At 36.1% G+C, this 22,883-nt stretch overlaps 1 protein-coding gene across 3 annotated transcripts in view; it reads right to left on the bottom strand.

The window, feature by feature from the left end:
- Positions 1–302: 302 nt before the first annotated feature.
- The window catches only part of pik3r1 (phosphoinositide-3-kinase, regulatory subunit 1 (alpha)), a 68,412-nt gene continuing 45,831 nt past the window's right edge, over positions 303–22,883 (bottom strand). For 2 of the 3 annotated variants that reach the window (XM_073048192.1, XM_073048193.1), the window contains 11 exons: positions 22,517–22,718; positions 22,229–22,323; positions 9,769–9,871; positions 9,149–9,247; positions 8,880–9,060; positions 7,860–7,985; positions 7,520–7,662; positions 5,290–5,466; positions 4,612–4,686; positions 4,348–4,518; positions 303–3,320 (listed from right to left, as the gene is read on the bottom strand). In XM_073048192.1, coding sequence (XP_072904293.1) covers positions 3,131–3,320; positions 4,348–4,518; positions 4,612–4,686; positions 5,290–5,466; positions 7,520–7,662; positions 7,860–7,985; positions 8,880–9,060; positions 9,149–9,247; positions 9,769–9,871; positions 22,229–22,323; positions 22,517–22,718 — 1,562 coding nt within the window. In that variant the 3' untranslated portion in view covers positions 303–3,130. Of the gene's footprint in view, positions 3,321–4,347; positions 4,519–4,611; positions 4,687–5,289; positions 5,467–7,519; positions 7,663–7,859; positions 7,986–8,879; positions 9,061–9,148; positions 9,248–9,768; positions 9,872–12,131; positions 12,345–22,228; positions 22,324–22,516; positions 22,719–22,883 lie in introns of those variants that run through there. The other variant, XM_073048194.1, reaches the window with a different exon arrangement.

Here is a 22,883-nt window from a genome sequence, read left to right as displayed (position 1 = left end):
TGTACTTAAGGAATTTAAGTTTTTTTTAAAGAACTGAAAGGTATAGCAGCACATTGGGTCATAACTGCAGTCTCGTGGTGATGAACCCACCAAAAGGCATAGCAGAACTGAAGCTGTTTCCAAAATCTTTTGAAAAATAATGAATTTAAAATATGCAATATGGAATTAATGCCTCAAGATCAACGGTACACCCTTTCCCCACTTTGAATGTACTCTACGTTCAAAGCAATCACTCAATGGAAGGTGGAATAAATTCCGGGCAGGATGATGGAATTTTTTTTAAACTCCCAACGTCAAGGACAAATTATGCAACTACATTTATTACTTCAAGAAATAAAATGGCTCATGAATAATTACAAGATTAATATCCTTTCAGATCAGTTTTGTTAAGATATGCATCACCATGTGAAAACACGAAATTCCACAATGAAGGAAGTTTCACAGAAATGCAACACTGAACAAAATGGCACACAATGCAAATCTTTTAAAAAGAGCTCATCAGCAGTAGTACCATTAAAAACAAAGAAGCATTTACACACATTTAAAGTTGCAAAGCTTCTTCAAAAAATACAGCTACAGCAAAATACGGAGAACATACACTGTAGAGACACAAACAACTGAATTTCAATACAGAAAGAAAATTCTGTGCGCATACCCATTTCAACACCCAAACATTTAACAGTTGAATTCAATTGGTAAAGCTCATCACGCATGGTACCTTTGGAAGAGCTTAAAGCATGCTCACGGAACCACAATTATTTTGTGCAGACGTATCTGTATTGTTTCACACTACCAAATGCATAAGCATTCTGATGTTGAAAATATTCAAATTGCAGAGTGGTGCACACAGGAAGATAATATGAATAATATTAAAGCCTAGTACATTATAGTCTAATATCTTAGAATTAACATCTTCATTACACATTAAAAGTAAACAATGCCATTTCTCCTCATGCTGACATTGAACAAAATGACCGCAAATTGGATTACAAAATGTGCATAAAGGGTAAGCAAGCCCTCACTAGTTTTAATTTACCAAGATATCTTTTGTTTAAAAAATTAGAAGACCAAAAATGGCTTATTTGTAGAATTAAATTAACATTTATTTTTACACGATTGTCCTTCAGCAAGTTTAAGCTGTGTTCCGTGACAACTCAAGTTGCATAGTCATGGATGCTTGGCTATGTGCAGAATTAATTTAAGTTTATAAATTATACAATAGAACACTATTTTAGCTTAGACAAACTTTGGCTCTAAGAAATGTTTTAATTTTCCTGCTACCCCTCCCTCAGCACTGGGACTTCTCTTAATTTCCACCACAAAAAGGTTATGAAGTTCTGAATTATCCAACTGTAAGGTTACAATGACCCTGTAAGCTGGATGATCCAAACTGTGCTTCAAATGAGCTTTACAATTTGGGATTGAAACATGAAACACCTCATATGCGAATAAAATCCACAATGGTACTGATAGTCAAGTTCAGAAGGTTGGCACATTACTATTTTATGCTACACTATGTAGCAAAAAGTTAGCACACAAGGATACTGCATTCTTTGCAAGAATCTTGAAATGTGCACCATTTTGCTACTGAAGTTCCAAAACACTTCTGCTTTTGCGTTGTGTGAAACAATAAACTGAATTACAGCAATGCACTGCGTAAGAGTAAGGATTTGATATCAAGCATGTTGTTTTCCACTAACACGACCACTAAAAGTTCAGGTACAGGGTTGCAATTATGCACATTAAATGGCTAATTTTGTTTTAAATACAACTGAGGTAATAAGTTAAGGGCCCTGGGTCATAAGTGCAGGACCATGGCCGAAATGAAAATAAAGATGAAGCAAATCAGAAAGAACGATTTGAGTATAGCAAGTTTAAAAGCCTGAAAACTGTAGAAGGCATGGAGAACTGAGTGACTCAAAGACTTCCAGTTTTTAAAACTGGAGCAAGAAGCTATTGTTAGCATTAGACTTGGGATTTTGTTTTCCTTTCGAAAAGGAAAATTTCTTTAGTGTTTTCGAGAGACATGAAATATGGTTGCTTGTTAGGAGAAAACAACGTGGTTAAACCAGCTACATACCGGTAATACATTTTGGAAATAGTTTGAAGTCTTGTTTTCTAAATTTGCTTTTGAAATAGCCAAATTGCCATTCAGATAGAATTAACCAGTGATTTCGAACACATTCAGTTCCCACCCCCCTACTTTCTCAAAGCTGCATTCGCAGACAACTTGTGTGTTCTGGAAACACCAACAGAACATTGCAAAAACAGACAACACTTTTAGGCAACAAAACAAAGCTTATATTGTGGGGTACTCTTGAGAATATGATATGCAATATGCAGGCTTGCATAGCAATATCTAAAAAAAAAGCTTTAAAATAGGAGAAACGATGTAAAATCTGCTGTGATTAGGATGATAGCTTTTCATTTTACTTGATCCAACTACCCCAGAACGGGATATTCCATATACATATATACAATGGTTTTATATACTGTGTGCCATTTTTGTAGAAGTCCTTTCCTTCAGATTTTAAACAGTTAATAAAACAGGCTTACATTGCCTCAACTCTAGAAACCTGGCACTGTTTGAGTGTCCCATTCACACGCACAGAACCCTTCCGAACAAAACATTCCCTTTTTCCATCATAAACCTGGTACAAATGTTCAAAGTGCCAGCTTGCTACATGTGAAGTTCACTTTTGTTGCTGAATTATTCCATTTTGACATTTTTATCTTGATCTGGATCAAGGAGAAACAGGTCACTGGATTTTTAAAAACACTGATGTTCCTGCTTCAGATTTTTAAATATATTTCCATGGATTTGCAGTATCCAACATTCCAACTGGTAAATCCTTATGAAGAATGTAAACAAGCACCAATAGAAACAGGCCCCAACATCCCCAAAAAGGAGATAGTTCTGCAGTCCTCAATTAATAAGTGCTTTCTTCAAAAAAAAAGCACTTTAGGAATTTATATTCAGAGGTCTAACACGGTCACTTCTCGCTTGTCTCTGGAAAGCTCAAGTCAACTTTGCACATCATTTCCCGAACCGGAATCAAACTGAATCAGAGCAAAGTGGTAGGAGCCATTTCAATGACCATCCAGCAGTCAAAAGCCAAGCCTTTAGCTTTCATCTTCTCTGATTGCCATATACTGGATAGGCTAGTGTGACATTAAGGGAGTCATTGTGCTGTACAAGTGATGTATGCTGATAATGTAGCACCAGTTCTCTAAGTGAGCTGTACAAGTTGTATGGCTCTGCAAATCCATATCCTGTGGGAGTTTTATTTATGACACAGTGTTTCACATCACCATCCACCCTACAAGAGAGAAAGAAACATTGTAAATTAAAATGCATTGGAAATAATAGTACATCAACCAATAGCTTTAAAAATACTTTTTTCTTTCAGGTGGAGAAATATCAACCAATATTTTAAGCTTGGGTAACGCTGCCTGTCGTTAAGTCATACTACAGGATGCAACAGGAATATTCTAACAGCATGTTGAATTGTACTTTTACACTCCACATTTGTCTGTAGTGGATGAGTTCACACCAAGCACTTTAATGGAGGTGCTGAACAGAGATGATCAGAAAAATATAAAAAGGAATAAAAACACCAAAACAAATTGTTAAGGGATTGGCCCAAATCATTGGCTGAAAACTGCCTCTGACACTCATGCCCAAAATGTTCTAAGATTACAGGGCTAAATCGTATGCTGGATATCATAACTCGAGCTCCTGCTTCAGGATAGTACTGGGGTAATGCTTCACTGCTGAAGATGAAGTATCTCTGATGTAATGTTAACCCAAGGCTACATCTAGCTGTTTAGTGCAGGATAGAGTCAATGCCAGTTTCTGAAGAAAGGGGAGTTTATGTTGTGGCCCAGGATATTCCTTAAATCAATATCAAAATCTCATATGTAATCCTGTAAAATGGTTGCTGTATTCACATACAAGGCAACAGTACTGGCTGTGCCTGGTTACAAACACTTAACTTAGACATCCCTACATAAGGAGGAACTCCCATGACATTAAATTTAGAAGTCCATTCCTATGAACAGCAGAACTAGCTTCCTCGTTCTCCACTTTTAGTAACACACTTCAAGCCTCTTGATGGCATTTTTTTTTTTACAATGTTCTGAAGTATTGCTACCATAGTGATTTTCACTTTTATGGACTGCTGTTAAATTACAATCTTTTGTTAATTGGAGGCGAGCTGTAGTTTGAAAGTTAACACCCCGTTTGGAGAAATTTCTGTAGTATCCTGAGTATAACAATAAATTGCTTCATAAAGGCAAGTTTTTAAATACACATAGTATTTGCTGCAAAAGGATAAGATTACATACACGACTGAACATGCGTAACAGCCTGGTTTGCTACTTTCTCGGACCAAGAATGTTCCATCCCGTTTTCCTCTCAGTAAGCTCTCTGCCCGAGTCCTGTTAATACTGCCTACATTCCATGTTCGTTCATCGTGATGAGGTAGATCTTCATCATCCTCCACCATAGAGTATTGACTAAAACAAATAAAACATTTCTTGTTCAAGCATCGATACTCATAGAAACAGTGCATAACCTTTTAATAGTAGTTAAAAATGGAAGTTACTTACTCTTCAGCATTCTCATTCTTAATGCCAAGCCACTCATTGATCTTCTTCTGTCGAACTCCCTTTTGTGTCAACCACCTTCAAGATTAAAAAAGTAAAATTGAGGGAAATGAACATTATTGAGCAAGGAGGTGCAATACTTATAATCTCATTAGTACAATGGGTAAAAGAACAATCTAGTTATGACTGTTGATGTATTTGATGTCACAATCTAAACTTTGTATTGGAGCTATATCAAAGACGTTAACTTCTCTAGTCTTCCCAGTGAAATGAACTACAATGGATATTCTAGATGATAAGCTTAATATTTCGACCTAAGATCGATAGTAGGAGTCTGGACAGTTATGGTCCCAGTGCAAGTCAATGGGAGTAGGCAATTTAAAATGGCTCGGCATGGATTAGATGGGCCTAAAGGCTATTTCTCTGCTGTACTACTCTATGACTATCAGAAGCATATTACACCCAAGTTACATTCAATCATAGCTACTACATATTTGCTTTCTAATAATGAAAGAAAAGTTTCAAAGCCCAAAATACAGTGGATGGTAGAGTTCAGAAATTGAAACACAAAATGCTGGTAATACCCAATAAGTCAGGCAGTATCCATGGAGATATTCTGCCTCACCTCTCAAGTATTTCCAGCACCATGAGGTTTAAGTGACCTTTAGGCATTTTGCTTACGTTAGGTATTGGTCTCTCGTTTTCCTTAGCTGAATTAGGTCAGGTTTGATGCTATTCATCCTTTTGTCAATTTCCCTGTAATCAGCTGCTTGCTTCTTCAAATCTTCCTCCAATCTTCGTTTGCTGTCAACAATTTCACTGATGCGAGACTTCAGTTTTTCATAATTTACCATTATCCTGAAGAAAAATAAAATACATTATGAACATTGACTTTGAACACAACACTTAACACAAGACTGCGAAGTTTCACTTTAAGTGTTATTTCACTTATGTAATCAAAACACTATTTTCCTTTGTTGTGAAACTGTTCAAAACTCTTCTGAAATACATGCCACTAAAATTCTGATGTAGCTAGGAAAATATGAAATCATATAGAAGATGCACAAAAAGAAAACTTCAACTGACAGTAAAGAAAACAGAAAAATGAAATAATACTATTAAATAAAAAACATTTTACTATAAAATAGGCAAAAGTAAAAGCCAGAAGCTAGAAAACCAATATTCAAAATAAACCAGATTCAAGAAGAGATATTTTGTCTAAGCCTTCAAAGTTAAAGAATGAACACTGAAGAGGGATACAAAGCTTAATAAACTAGAGGGAAAACTTCACCAGGGATGGTTCCAAACACAGCTGCAAAATGAGGAGTAACCTCATTCCTTTAAAAACCCAGTGTTAGAGAAGTGCCAACAGAAGCTCTAAAGACCTCATCCCTGGGAAGGAGGGATACTCCAAGGAGATGGTCTACACCCAGAGACAATGTGAAGGACTGGTGCAGGACAGAGGACTCTGGCGTGCGGTTGTCAGCGGCGTATGCCGCAGATGGGGCTTAAAAAGGGAAGAAATCCCAGGTTTAAAATGATTGCATAACTAGATATTCAGATATCAAATTAAATATAATATCCAAATACATCAACTAAATGGGGAAAATGAATCATAGATGGATGAAAGGAATGTAATTCATACTGTCTAGTGTCCATAAAAAAGGCAAATTCCTGGATTAGTTCCCCCCACAGACTATTCGTATACATGCTTTGTTTTAAAGCAGACCAGACATTAGAGGCATTGTGAAAGATGGTAAAACATCTAGAAAGCCAAATGAAAAAGAATAGATTACACATATTCTTAAAATAGCTCTATTTATACAACCAAGTTCTAAGATTCATCAGAAAATGTAGATAAGGGCTGTATAATGGATTCGCAAACCAAGCATATGGGATGAGTGTTTTGTGGAAGAGTTGGGTTTAGTCCGCAGAGATGACAATGAGTTTAGTTTTGCCTATTTGCCACGCCACAATGACCTGCACATGTCCTCTTGCACTGTTATAATACAAGTTTGTGGACCAACACTTCATTCTGCATCCGAGGATGATTCATGGGCTCTATACCAATTTTAACAACTTCAGGTTTGTAACTAATCCATTTGTATATTAGTTCACGTTGTTCTTTTACCTGTTGCAAATATTTACACTAAGCTTAAAAGTAACTTCTGTCAGCAATGGTAACAATGTAGAAGTCAAGACCACAGGGAATGACTTAATCACAGTTAATGGAAGCCCTTTTCATAACATTATTACTGTCTAAATGCCCCCACTAAACTACTAACCAGAGGATCTCTAATTTATTTCAAACATCCCATTGAACCCCACAGATGTGTGCCCCACCTTATCCTATCCTTCCCTTCCATCTCAGCAAGTTAGTCCTTCTGTTTATCCCAGGTGAAGAAAACTGAAATATTAACTGTTATCATCAGATGCACTATCTGACCTGCTGAGGAGTTTGCTTTTATTTTGGCACGCAAGGCAGCTTCTTTTCGTAGGAATAAAGACTCCAAATTATTTCTTGGAAAGTACAAAATGAAATGGAGGTACTGAATAAAGAGATATAGGAAAACGATGCATAATATTAAAAATAGCCAAGGAGTGCAAATACCAAGAATCTAATAGATACAAAGCCATGGGCAATTTGTATAAAATGTGGCTAAACAATAATTGTAGTGTGTGTGCGCATTTCTGAACTTCATAAAATACTACGAGGCTCTGCAACGAATACGGAAAAGATGAACTTGAGAGGATAAAACTAACAGAAAGGTTACTTCAAAGCTTAATGTAAATACCTGCAAACTACATTGCAAATAAAATGGTAAGATTTTATACATGGTTTACAATTGCCTGGAAATTAAAAGAAAATACGAACGTTTTTGTTCAATAGTTAAGTTGAGCAAATACGTACCTCTGGATTTCCTTTTCATTTCCTTCTCGCCTGAATTTTTCAATGTACTCCTTGCTGTACCTTTCCTGTGTTTGACACTGCTCTTCAAATATTTTGATTGTTTCATTAAATGCTTCAATAGCTGTCCTTTTCATTTGAATTTCCTAAATGAGAATAAACAAAACATTCACAGAAGTTTGGTAACCAAATCTTGCTACAGTTAAAAAAATGTTTTCTTAAATGAGAAGGATTAGTGATTCAACTTAGTCACTCCCATAAACATACTTTCACTGATGAAATGCTTTGCAGAAATTCTCATACAGAAAAACATTCTTTTTTTAAAAAAACTTGCAAGACTCACTTGAGATGTTCTTGTACATTCTTCATAAAGTCGGTCATATTCCCTGCTTTTTTCCTGGTACTGAGTATGATACTCGTGTAGTTTCTTGCCCACTGCTTCAATATTATCCTCTTTTACCACTTGATCCTGAAGGAAACAAAAAATGTGACATTAAATAAATAACACTGGTTAACCCATGGCATTATGCAAAATGCTCATTTATAAATCAGATCTTGCTGGTTAGTAGATGCAGTTTCAAACAAAGGAGAATTGGTTTTTAGCCACATGGAAAACCAAGACTTCCAAACAAGTTCTAAAGCTCAGTGACAGATACAGAATGGTATATTTTTCACTTTCCACTGCCATTGGGAATCAAATGTCAAACTCAATCCTGCTGAGATCATCCAGGTTAGACCTGGCACAGGATTTGCAAACTCAGTAGATTTTAATGGGGATTGGAAGGGCAAGGCAAGCTCCCTTTTTCCTAATTACTTCAGTCGAGATTAATATGTTAAATTGTTTTAAGCCAAGCCTTCTTTATATCTTTAAGAAAAAACACGACACAATTTTAAATATGGGTAATTTAAAAACTATTATAAATGAAGTTTCAGAACATCAGGTATAATCAGGGGTATTTAACCACAAATGGCAGAGGTAGCAAAGCTGATGGTGCAGCTTTGTCAGCGTCAAAGCTTTTTAATGGAGTGTTTCATGTACAAGACCCATCAGTCTCCCTTGGAGATGGTGCTGCTAGTGTACATTGTTGGAGCCAGGATACCATGGGCCAGAAGGCTATGTCTTCCGCATCTGTGCACAGTACAATGGGTATGCGGTAACCATGGATGGTGATCATAAAGCAGTGATACTTGTCAGCAAGATCTGGCCCAATATCATTAACTTTAAATTTACGTTAAATACAAACTTAAAGGATCTATTTTGTATTTTGAAGGCAAAATTTTCAATTCTACAAAAACCCAACAGAACATGTTTGTCTTCAATTGATGACACATCATTTAGAACAAAAGCACACAAAAATCATACCTGCTGGAACTTGGACACTGGATATAATAGTTTAACATCTAGCTTTGGGTTGTATTGTGCCAACGATTCATGACGATAGTGATTTATAAGCTCCACTACTGAGTTAAAAGTCAATGGGTCTGAGAAGCCATATTTTCCATCTCGATGAAAGATTTTGATCAACTTATTGTTGCCCCCTTTTCTGTAAAACAATCACATTTTCCAGTTTAAGTTTTGGCAAAACACTATTGCATTACTTGAAGTTTATAACAAATATTCAGAAAATTTACCTCAAGGTAAGAGTGTAGTCACCATGCATTTTTGTAGATGCATCACGGACTAAGAAGGTACCATCTGCAGTATCACGTAGTTTTTCATTGACCTCCTCCCTAAAAGAAAGAATTGTTTAATTATACTATTATACATTATACATTTAGCAGGATGCAGGTTAGGAATAAAGCAGTAAAAATAAAATACATATTGCTATGAAGTACAGAGATACCATTTCAGGAATTAGTTAACTTTATTTAAGCAGAACCAATTTATTCCAAAAAGAGTGCATGCATCTCTAATTGCAAACCACCACAGCCAAATATTTTCCAGGTCTGCATAGTTTTGTTTTAACCTACTGATTGGCAGGGGAAAAATCCTTTTATCAAAGTTCTGATTTTTCACCATTTCTTCACCAACTTAATTAATATCCTCAAATGTTCCCTGTTGACACATATACAATGACTCAACTTTAGCTATTCAAATAATGACAGCTTCTAGTTTGGTGTTTATGTTTATTAATTTTCCCTGTTTTGCACGTGTACTTATGTTAGGCTAACAGTTTTAGCTTCATATCAGCGCTGATGTAAAATGCCTATATATTTTTGTATACAAAGAACTTTTAAGGTTACAAACTCACCTTGAAATGTCTCCCCAGTACCATTCAGCTTCTTGTAGAGACATGTTACTACTTATCCCGTTATTAGTTACAGGTGTAGCTTTTGGTGGTTTTGGAGGCAAAGCTGTGTGAATTGAAAATAATGAAATTTAAGAATAATTTCAAAGTGCTAAAATGTTTCTTTTTCCATACCCAGTATATAACAAGTTTATAGTAACACAGATTTCAAGTTTCAAATAGCAAAGAGAATACACAGTTTAACTTGCTATTCTCAAATGTTTAATTATATACTCTGTAGTTAAATATAACAATGTATTAACTTTAGACCATTGCAGTTGGTTAGAGTTAAAAATGTATGCCTGTTAGCTTCACCAGAATAACATTCTATGCTAACACACTTGCAATAAACAAAAAAAAAACAAGTATTACTTAAGGGAGTTGATTGAAACATGACTACAATGCAGGGGTCAAATACACTATTCCATCCCAAGGAAATATAACAATATTCCACAATATGGAGAAATGATCTAACTGCAATAAGAATGAGCATATCTCTCCAAATTAGCTTTGCAGAATCCGTTTTTGCTTTAGGATTCTGTACACAGGTATGTGCAAACCAAAAGATGCTGAAAATGAATTTAACTGATAGTGTCAAATTTCAACATAATTCTGAAATATCTTGGCTTATTTTCTGTAGGACAATTCTCACTCTTTACTTACACTACTAAATTCTAAGGAATTCTCAAAGCCTGCACCAAATTATATCAGAAACATTCTACAGCACTTTTAAAACAATGAAAAAATATGCATACACATTGTTTTAAGAAGCTTGCCAAGCAAAAATGTTTAAAATATTCAGCATTACATAAATTATATAGCATCGGGAAATAAAAGTCAATGACATTCTTTTAAATGAAGTATTCAGAACACCAAACCTTAGCACATCTGTCAGATTAAATCTGACATTAAAGCATATTCTGCTTAAAAATTTCAAATATTCTATCAAATCTTTGCTTTCTAAAAAGTATCCAAACTCTATTCCAGATCCACTTAAGCCCTTCAATTGTTTTAATATGTGGTGGTGGGGGGGGGGGGGGGGGAAGAGGATGTGAAAGAGGAGGAATGGGAGAATGGGAGCAGGGAGGTACGGCTTTGAAAGAGTTAAGATACTGACTGAAACCCTGCTCCAAAGCTTTTAAATGAACCATACAGAAACAAATTCTACAGCCAATAAAAACAATACTGCAGAATTTTTTTCAGCTCCAGTGGATATTAAACCGTCAAAGATCAGTCATTAATATACAGGAACTAAACACAGTCAGGCTCTTTATAGTTTTGAGTTGCACATTATGTCACAGAAAGAAAATGAACCAGCTACTATTATATAATACAAGTATCTAAAATGCAAATTAAAAACCTATGTCTTTTAGCTAACTTAAATGATTCTATAAAAATATTCTTGTTTAAGAGATTTCCCCCCTTTTAACACAATTTAACAAGCTTACTGATTAAAACTGCATATTATTCTTAATTTCTAACACTATTCTGAACAATATTCTGTAAAATTTAGAATTTAGCACTGATTAATTAGAACTAGATACAAATTAAAAGGAGAAAAATCAGCCCTGTAATATTTGGTCAATGTTAAGAGTTTAAAGCGAAGCAGCATTTCATCAGTTTGGCTGCTGAAATGTAGGTATTCTCCAGCACGAACAACCCTGGAATGCGCAACTTTCCTCTTAAAATTCAGCCCTTGTATCATGAAACTAGAATTTAACATTGCACATCATTTCAAATGTCAAACAAATCCTGCACTGGTCTCAATTAAAAAAAAATTGCTACGATGCTTATCAAATACTAGTTTAATTTCTCAGTGCAGTTTCAGGGGCTTCCTTGCAGTCATTATTAGGTAATCACTTACCTCGGAATAGTTTTTTTAAAATTAAATGCACTCTTTAGTAATTCCAAGGAAAATAAACTGCAATGCATTTTGCTAAACATCAGCTTAGTTATCAACCTTGCAGCAAGATGAAACAGTTTTGGAAAATTTCTTTTGACCAGTATTATTGTAAGAATAAATATAGCTAGTTTTAGTCTATCATTACATAGAATTACAAGAATAAGTAAAGTATCCCCATGTAGCTCTGAAGTTAAGGGTCCAGTACAAAGAGGTTGGGGGTGGGAGAGGGGAATGGGGGAAAATGGGGGTTGTGGGTTATCTTCCTCATTCACAGTAACCAAGACATGTTCTCCCGAAAAATTAAAACATTTCCAAATCCCGCATTGCTCACATTTAAAAAGGATAACATACATGTTTCTAATATGGAAAGATTGCACATATATACATTAAAACCGAATCTGGCTTGGTTTTATTGCAGCTTTACCTGGTGGATCCATTTCTATGTAAAACATCAAATCTGTAGCACAGTGAAGTTCTGTTCTATGGTAGTCTAATTCTAGTTCTTCCATATTCCAAACAGTATTGTACAATAAGATTCAAGCACTGCTGTTCAGGGTCAATCATAAGAACAAATGCAGTCTTTTTATAATGGTGTCTTGGAATTCATTTTAAAACCTATGAAGGGCTGCACTGTAACCTCTTACATCATACAGCACAGCCAATCCAATCAAGATAATGTCACCAGACCACTCCTGCTCATTTCCTATATGCAGTGCATTTCAGTATCATTTTATTTCTATTCCAAAATTCAGTAAATGGAAAAATTACATTTAAACAGACCTAGCAGACAAATCAAAATCCAGCAGATTATATTAGCACTAAAAATTCCCTTTCACATTTAAGGGCTCCAATTTGGTACATCCCACTTTTGGCAGGCTGACAAAACCTTAACTGCAGCACGTAGGCTCCTCAATGCATTTGGCAGTAGACAGAGCTAGTTCATTTCAAGAAGTGTTAGGACTTACACTATTTTAAACATATTTTATCCCTGGAACACGAAGTTGAAGGTGAACTAAATTACCACACATTTCAAAATACCTATAAATTCATTAAAAAATTAACAAAATATTAATTCTAGTTAAATGAACTAACAGCTTTGAAAAAAATATATACATCAATTGACCTGAACAAACAATGGTATAGGCAAGGGTAGTGGTAGTAGTGCAAAGTCCAACAGGAATAACACATACACAGGACAAAACTCCGCACATACGTGCCTACATATATAGAGCTTCGCTTTGAAATACTTTGGCATTTGGGATGAAGCATTTACTTTCTCCTAGCAAGATTACAAGATCAAAGTAGATCTAAATCAAAGTGAAGTATTTAATGCCACTCAAAAGCTGACTTCACTACAACAGTGCCATTTGGTAATTAAAATCACAGTATCAGCCAAAAACTCAACTAGATACAATTAAGAACCTATTCAAAATCCAAAAAAGCAACTATACAAGCTTTTAATAAACCATTTATGAAGAGTACTTTACAAATTTATAATTTTTGATTTTTTTTACTGCTATTTTGTCTGCTGGAGGAAGACTGCAACAAGATTTTCTTTTGAACAAAATCCAATACTGAACAAGTGTTAACATAAAACCCATCATGGAAGCACCTGCTGCTTTCCTGATTATCAGCACAGATTATTTTAAAAAGTTCACTTTATTTAAATAATTAACATTAAAAAGGTACCATTAAAATAAATCATAACACTGCAGAAAAACACACTGATTAAATTCAAAGTTATTGATATTACTAGTGGAAAAAAGATTTAATTTAGTTTATGACACCAGGACAGGAAAAATTAAACCTTCAGGGCTTTACCAAAGAGCCTAGCCTTTGATGCGGACAACTTGTACAATCAAGTTAACACTCAACTCAAACCAGTCTATCTTCCTGCACCTAAATGCTAAACTAGTACAGGTACAACTGACAGGTGATTTTCCACTGCCTCTACATAGCATAAACCTTGCATTCAAATAAGCCAGGGGTTCCAGCACCCCCATTATGGTAGGGATCCATGGCATAAAAAAAGTTGGGAAGCCCTAAACAAAACTATGCCAAGTACCATGAACAATGTGGCTGAGCTGGGTAAGGCAAATATAACTTAAAAAACACACTACGATTTGTAAGGGTAAGAAACAAGATCAGAGAGTTTACAAGAATGTATTCATAGATAAACTAACATTTTATGATGCATTACCACTAATGTGTTTTTTAATGAACTATTTTCAGACAGGTTCTTCTACAACATTCTGGACAAACGAATGTAGAACAAAGTCAACTGGCTTCTGACTTTCCCAAGTGATTTCATGGAATCTTGCAGTTAAAAATACTGAGCAATGTATCTGAGCATTAGTTTCTTGTAATTAGTCACTCCAGAAATGCATGCAACTTAACGTATGAACTCTTTGCAATGACAGTGCAGGTACCTCTGCAGAGCACAAAGTTAATTATTAAAAAATGAACCCAAGTTCTGTACTTCCAGCACAGCCAGTGGTCTGTATTTAACTAATGATAAAGATCTTGCATTAAACATTAACCCAAGTTAGCTCAAATATTTGCTGAGTTTGGGATTTCTATCTTGTGTGCATGCTTGGAGGGGGTTGGTTTAGATGGTGGGAAGGAGAAAGACAGCAAGTTAGCAAGCTCTCATTAGTAAGAATTTTATTTTCAAGTGGTATTTCCAATGCATAAAATACCAAAGCCTATTTCAGAAACACTAAAAAAAACTTTAAAAATAGTCCCTGCAGGAAAGCAAAGTACCTCAAGCAGCTACATGCAGGAAGCAGCTAAGCTGGTTCAGCAAAAATACCAAAGCCTTCCTCAAGCCTCTTTCTTCCTTCCTCAAGCAATCTAACTTTGAATCTATCAATCCCCTCAGGTCAGACTACAGGTGCAAAACAAAACTGCATTACTTTAGATAGCTCATATTTCAGTCCACAGTGTATTTCAATAGAAGTGGCCACGTGGCAGGAAACACAGCTCACAGACTTAAGGAATACTCTCCAGAAGCTGAACTGCTCTAGGAAATTAACCTTCCAAACCAGCGAGATGTACTTAAAGTACAACTTTATTCCCCAAAAATCTTCTCAACTTGCTTATGGCTAAAAGCCAATTTAGACTTGTCACATTTGAGTATGAATGGGAATGGCCAAATCAAAAGCAGCAACACTAAAGACATTTGTATTCTTAAGGATGTGAGGCCCATCATAACAGCAACAAAGCAACCATCTTCTAACACGTGCTGAAAGAATGACCTATTTTACAGGCCTTCCTCAATTCTGTCACAGTAACTTGTCTTTAGTCAATTTTATTCACATAAAAATTAACATGAGCCCATAGAGCACAAGTTGAAAGTTCAAGCAACACTGTTGCTCTAATAACTTTGTTCAAGAAGCAGCTGCTAGTCAAGTTACTTTAGTGTCACATCCTGTCCACACTCCAAACCAATTTTGACTATTTTTTGCTCCTCTTTTAACCATCTTCAAAACACTGGAATGGGATGTAAACCAGGCTTTCACAAAGCACTTCCCAAGAAAATGCTAAACGATGCTTTGTTTTTCACCAGGTCCTCAACTTGGGACCTTACTCTATTTTTGGTCCAAACATGGACAGAATTGGCTGCCTTTCTAAGGGCAAATTGAGGACATGTCTTTTATGTCATATCCTGATCCTTTCTCCTCCCACCCCTTCGTAACATTAAAGCTCTTAAAACTGAATTTGATGATAAGTTGGGGTAATCTCCTCAGTAGCTGCTGCCTTGCATTGTACAAAGGAAGACAGTGATCATATGGATCTCTCAGCTCCAGAATAAGTTGCACGAGTTTTAGTCCCAATCATCATCAGACGTTTCAGTATCATTCCTTCATCATGTCCGAAATGTCATGTTTGGTGACTGGCACACTTTGTTCTATTACAAGCACAGCTCCTTAGCCAGTGAAAGTTCATATTCCTACACATCAAGACCTAAGAAACATTTAAGGTTGCTCTGACAAGTGACAAATTACATCCATGGTGCACAAGCATTGGGCAACCTATATCAGAGAATCAAACAACCACCTCTTGACATTATGCTTGACAGAATGAATCATCAATATCTTGCAATCATTAATGATGAGATGCTTAACTGGACAACCAATATTGGGGCTGCAAGAGCAGATCAAAGGCTGGGTGTATAAATGACCCATCTTAATTTTTTAAAAATCTATAAAAGATGTAGCTTTTGATAGAATACTTTACTCTTATCTGTTCAAGTCCAACTCCTAATAACATAAAAAGATAATTATCATCCATGATATCGTACTCTAACCAACTGATACCCAAACTTAATTATCCACTCCTTCCAGTTTACCATGTCTACCATCTGTACCATTTACAAGACATACTGCAAAAACTAAAACCTCTATTCAACACATTTCAACTCACACACTCTACCACCTATGAAGAGGAGAATGGCAGACATATGGAAACCATACCCACACAACTACTAGGTTAAATAGCTGAAACTGCCTCCCAATGAACCAAGGAATTTAATTTGGAACCAAGGTGTACAGGTTTAAGACCACTAGCTTCTCAGGAATAATTGGAGGTAGACTATATAAAAAAAAATGCTGGCTTAGCAGTAACTTTCACAATCCATACATGAAAAGTGCTTGATCATTTGTCATTCAACCACCAAATTCAACTCTATGATTTATTCATTTGCAGTACGCTGGGAAGGATGGAATTTATTATGCATTCATAGTTCCCCTCGATATAGTTTAAGAGTCAACCACATTAACATGTTAGTAGTCAAATATTGTTCAGACTGGATAAGGATAGCAGACTTGTGTAACTGATAGAGAGTAGTAAAGTGTGTGCATTTGTGTTTTTACAGCAACACAAGCTTCACTAATCATTTTAGATTTAATCACTTTTACTTCAGATCCCATCATGACACCTGGGGAATTTAACTCCTCTCCAGACCAAAGGTTCTTCAAAATACCCAGCCCCATAACTTCAAATTCCAACAGACAATGCAACTAATGAAGTTATAATGAACTCTGAACTAAGTTTGGACATTTTCCTAATTTTAGAAAGGCTTGAGGTATTAGAGACCTCAAGCTATTGAGGTAGAAGCACAGTTGACGTTTTGGGCCGAGACCCTTCGTCCTGACGTGTGCTTCTCTTTTTAGATGCTGCCTGGCCTGCTGTGTTCCACCAGCATTTTGTGTGCGTTGTTTGAACTTTAGCATCTGCAGATTTCCTCGGGTTTGCTCTAGAAATATCAAAGATGAGTGTTACAGCGATACAGAATCCCCTTTCTCACTCAAGCATACTTCTGAGCAATCCTTCCTCTTTCTCCACCACAAACCTTTCCAGTCACAACTTCTAGTCATATGCCTTGATCTTGAGGTATCCGCCAGTTAACGCAAAAAAATTTCACAAAGACAGATGCTTGACTTCAGTTGCTGTGCCTCCAGCTTAGTAATCTGCATTGCTTTTCCTGTAGTTGTAATATAGAGGTGAAACCTACAAGAGGTTCAGACACTAGATATTAGTGGCTCATTGTGGGCAGGGCAATGGTAAAGAATGCAAATACCAAACTCTTAAAGGTCACAATTGTGCACACCCTGCCCAGCAGGCTCTGATACTTCAATAAGATGCTAAGTGAAAAGGCTCAACGTACAAAATTCAACACTTGTTACATTGGGATGGCCTGAAGAAATCCGAGTACAGAAATCATTGAAACAAGTCGAATACAAATTTGGTATAGGGTTTTACACTGAGCTTGGAGCACAGCTTGCGGGAGCTAACAGTTTCATAACTTGTGAAACAAATTGGATGCAATGCTTTAAGTCGCAGCTCCCAAAGAATACAGCAAACAAAAAGCTGAGAGAACAAACACTCAAAATCAGGGCAGCACTGAGTATAGCAGTTAGTCCAATGCTATTACAGAGACAGTGACCCAGGTTCAATTCCACTGCTGTCTGTAAGTAGTCTGTAGTGTGTTGTCCTCATTACTGTGGGGGTTTCTTCCAAATGCTAGTTTCTTCCTAAATTCCAAACACAAACTGTAGGTTAATTAGTTACATGGGTGTAACTGGGCCAGAAGAATCTGTTACCTTGCTGCAACTCTAATAACAAACACCAGTTAATGCCATTAAGATGGAAGATCAGAATGCAAAGTATCTTGCAATTTCTCAAGGCAAGCCAGCCTTTCAAAAAGTTATTTTAATTTGTTGCTATGATGTTTACATGGGAGTATGAACCAGCTACATTCTCTCCGGCCAGCATTTACCCTCCCACCCTTGCTACTCTACTGGTCTCTGTTTTGCTGATTAGTGGATAGTCCACTTGGATTGCTGCTACCCATGCTGAGCTGGTGGAGTCCATAACCAGGTCTCTAGACTTGCTCGGGAGTTCAAACAGCTAAGCTACCAGTCTGCCCCAGAAGAGTCAATAGCCTGTCTTTCACTAGCTAAGCTCTACCCAGCAAGGTTACTTTAGAGCAGGCAAAAAAGAGAATTCATATTGAACATCCTATGATTTGTAGTAACTTATCTTGGTGGCCAAGCAGGAAGCATTAAGGACCGTGACAGAAAGGAAGGCAAAGCATGTGACTGTCAATGGGGAACTGAGATCCCAGGTAGTGGAATTGTATTGCACAGACAGGAAAGAAATGTCTAGGTTGTACTTCCTCCTACTTCTCAGCTGGTTTAACCACATACCTAATTTTCTCAGAGCAACAAAGTTCTGAGCAAACAGCAGATAAAGCTTAATAAACACTGACAAATTAAGTACCCTATCAGAGCAAAGCTCCATCACATTTTGTGAAGCAGCAGTGCTTTCCCTGTATGCAAGCTGCCCAAGAATCATTTGTTATGGTTCCCATTACGACTGAAGCCAGGAAGGTGGTATGCAGCATGATTCACTGTCTATGATCTTGTACCAATTGCACATTAAAGTCCGTGGATTTCGTTTGGTTTCAACATTAGTACTGCTTTCACTTGAGCACATGAAAATGATTTACAGTCAACTGCACACTGTTGCATGGGAAAGACTCATTCTTGTAAAGCCAGTGTACTTTTCTCTAACTCTGCTGGTCTCTGACAACACAACAGTTGATTTTTTTAAAAAAAAAATAGAAAACCAACAATATTCCTTGTGTAGAAGTGAATGATGAAATCAAAAGATACAAATATTTCTCACTAGCTGAAAGATGCCAGATGCCAAAGTTTTTACTAGTCAGCTAGTGGCAACAATAAAATGTAGACTTACTACAGCTACATTACTGCTTATATTCAATTGCAATTTAAACCACCTTGCAAAACCACAAAACACATGCAGAAGTGTAGCATTGAAGAAATAAATCAACTAAGCTGTAAAAAATTCATGAACTTTTAAATAACGCTGTTTGGAGTGGGGGATGATGTAGACTGGAGTCCTTTTGGCTCAGTGGCTGTTCGATAAAGTGCATTAGTGCATATTCATTGAAGCACTAAGCTTCAAAATGGCAGCTTTGGCAACAAATCAGATTTGGACACTAATGGACATAATCTGGCTACTCAGCATACTTTCTGTGGATGCCTCAAACTAACACCTTCAAACAATATGGTGCCCAGCAGTGACTCATCCATCATATACACCACTGTGGATGTATAGGTAGTTGTTGTGTCTAAAAATGACCATCATTTATTTCACTTAACATTATTAAAATATGAATTTTAAATAATGCAGCTAAATTTCATGGTGAGGACATGATTAATGGGGGGGGGTGTAATATAAAATTATTTCATAAATATCACTTCAATTTTCCTTAGACTCAAAAGCACGTTCATTTTCTTGATAACCCAAAGAAAGGAATAATGTCCAAAAGGAAGAAGCATGGGTTACAGAATAGAATCAAGCAATGCCCAGAGACAGTTTTGTTCAAAGTGATGAGTAAACTTCAAACATATTCATTTCCCAGAAACTTTGGCAGCAAGGCAATCTGGAGCTAAAAATCTCTTTCCCTAAATTACTGTTCTGTGATTTTATAGAGACTAGTTAAGTTAGTACAAAACAGTTGTTGAACTTTGGACTTCCTGGATTGCTGGGTATAAACAACAAACTAACCTCAGTGACATGAGAGGCAACCATTTCTACTTACAAGGTGACTTTAGGAACAAAACTGGAGGGCCCTTCACACATGAATATAACTATTCTGATGACCAAGAGTTTGGATAAAAAACCGTTTTGAAAAGGACAGAAAGGAGCAGGGAGAGGACGAGGACAGAAGATTTCCAAAACTGACAGTCCTCGACATGGTTGCCAAAGGAGGAGTGATTAAATTCATAAATTACCAGAATTTGAGCACTGCGGATATCTTACAGGTTTATAGAGCTGGAAGAGTTTAGCTTTTGCTACCTAACCTGCATTTTGTGCTTTCATTTTGGTGTTGCAACATTAAGTTAGTTTGAAATACAAACAGAAAATGCTGCAAGTAGCAAGTCAACAGCCGCTGCACAAAGAAAATTGGAGCTAATATTTTTGACTGATGAGGATAACTGGGGAAAAATAAAAACACAAAAGGGATGATAGTGTATGGCAACCAAGTCCAGAGTTGGCGTGAATGCACAATTATGCAAGATGACCAAAAGGAATGGAAAAGGAATTTTGTAAATTGAAATTAGAAATTTGAAGCCATTTCAAGTCAAGAACATTATGTACTTAGATGAGGCTTTGTTCCTTGTGCCTAAGGTTTATAGAACAGAAGCAGATAAAGAATAGAATATTTTGACTTCAAATATTTATGGAATTGTAACTGACAGCACTAAATATATGACTGTAATAAATCATTGAGAAAGTAATTCCACATCTATTGTATTTTGATACTAGCTCAATGGTAAGCCACATTTAAAACAGACTATGGATAACTCATCGGGATCCCAAGAATGTTATAAATTTGCTTTTGAGTCCTCTTCAGGTGTTAAATAAATAAAATATTCCATTTATGGGAGACTTCTATAATGGTTAAGGCCAAGAAGAAAATTGGCAAAAAAACTCTTTACACTAATGTTCTAACATGTGATTCAAATGCTTGATTTTTTTTTACTTAACTACTGGCTTAAAGATAACTACAGATAAAAATTATGCAAATATTCATTTAGAAATTATTTAGTATGGACATTCATGTATCCAGTAACTGACACACAAACTACAATCATTTCAATGTACTGGTCACTATTGAGAATGCACGTGAGTCTTTAAGGCTTAACCATATGGGCTACTTTTCACCACTCCTATATCTGACTGACAAAGCAGGATAACTATTCATAGCTGCCACCATCCAGCACCCTCACTGAAGAGTCATTAAAAACAGGTTAAATTTTAAGACAGGGGTCGGCAATCTGTTTGCCTCTGTGGGCCAGACTGCGTATTAATGAGCGGACAGTGGGCCAGATAAACGCCATAAAAAAACTTGAAATATGAGAATTATCCATTTAAATACATCTAGTTATGTACTGCCTCAAATTAATGAATAATGCATGCTAGAAAGTCATTTGTGCTTAAGGTTGCCCAACCCTGTTATAAGACTTAACTATGCTATAATGTGTTCCATTTTAAATTAAAATTCAAAATTTTATATTCATTAAAATCTGAGCATAGGTCAAATTACTTCTCCTTCAGCCCACCAAAAACACATAGGCGGGAGGAACAAATGATTCAGCCTGCTAGAACAGTCTATGCAACATATTTGAAGTTCTACAGAACAAGTAGTTACTTAGGACACCCTTCTCAATCAGGGAAAGGACGTTAAATCATTTCCCCATCTTACTCAGATTGCTGGTTTTGACTGAAATTATATTGATAGTAAGATAATGAAATTTACACAAGAACGTAGATAATATAAAGTATTAGTTTTGTATCATGAAATGGGTATCTAAGAACACCTTATTTTTCATGCAATTGATTTACTAAAAAGTTGCATGGAATTTTGATTTTTAATGTTTAATATGCAAGCTCAAGTGGCTAAAGGGAAAGAAAGAAACCAAATGTAAGGAAGCCAATTCTTCAGGTGGATCACTGGCATTCTTGCTGACTAGCTTCACATTCAATTCATTACTTAAAAACATTAAAAATGAGATCTACTATCAAAAAGCTCAAAGTTAGTTCTTCACAGCGATCAACGTAAGACAGAAAAATAAATGGGTTTTTTGTACAACAAAACAAAATTATCCAGTGCCAGGTCAATCTTGTAGAATAATTTCAAATAACAGAATTTGAGGGTGGAGGGGGAGAGAGGGAAAGTTATACCAAGTCATCTTATTAAATGAGAATAAACTAAAATAGACATTAATGGAACAAATTTAGAAATACAAGATATGCATTAATTTTTTTTCTGAAATGAATAGTGTAGAACTAGATTAGTTCTTCATTCATAATACAAACTAATTGAGCTGGAGTCAGAACAACTTTTCACTTAACATAAACCATACGTTTTAAATATTCAGGTTTGACATCAAATCCTGAGCAACAAGCAATCACATTGAATCTTACCTGGTGCTGGCGTTTGTGCAGTCTGGGTTTCGTGGCATTCACTGGCTATAAGTACTTCTATAATTTTTGTGAGATATTCAGGATTTATATCCGAACTAGATAAGATTTTAAAAAAAAGTTCAAAATCTCAAACCGTGGAAAGCAAGACATGTTTAAAATATTACAACAGTAAATTTAATCTTAAACAGTTTTAAAAAAAACTATTAAATATCTAACCAGCAAAATGTTTTAATGTCTTGTGATGTTTCTCAAATACTTCAGAAACCCACTTCCCAGTAGCAAACATACCTTGCCGCTTGTTGTCTAAAAAGCAGAGGACTGAAAATTTCCGCCAAGGCTCGTGCAGTCAGGTTGTTCTTCCCAGAACTTTGACAAAGTTTGCAGAAGTGCTTGATCAAATAATGAAGAGTAAGCCAATACTGCTGAGGCACATTATGGGACCGGATAGCTCTCCTCAGCAACTGTGCACACTCCTCTGTATTGAGTACCTCTGTAGTTAAAAAAGTTAGGTATCATGGCTGTCCATAACCAGGCAAAAGATCTACGAACATGCTGCATACATTATCAAAATACATTGCATCCAAATTCAAGGAAACATATAGATTAATAATGACAGTTAGTAATCCACGCCTGGTTTAAAAGAGAAACTTTAAGG

Source organism: Hemitrygon akajei, chromosome 6 (assembly GCF_048418815.1).
Source record: "Hemitrygon akajei chromosome 6, sHemAka1.3, whole genome shotgun sequence".
Classification (NCBI taxonomy): Eukaryota; Metazoa; Chordata; class Chondrichthyes; order Myliobatiformes; family Dasyatidae; genus Hemitrygon; species Hemitrygon akajei.
Note: the sequence above shows the minus strand (reverse complement) of the source record. Positions and strands in the feature narration are given on the sequence as shown.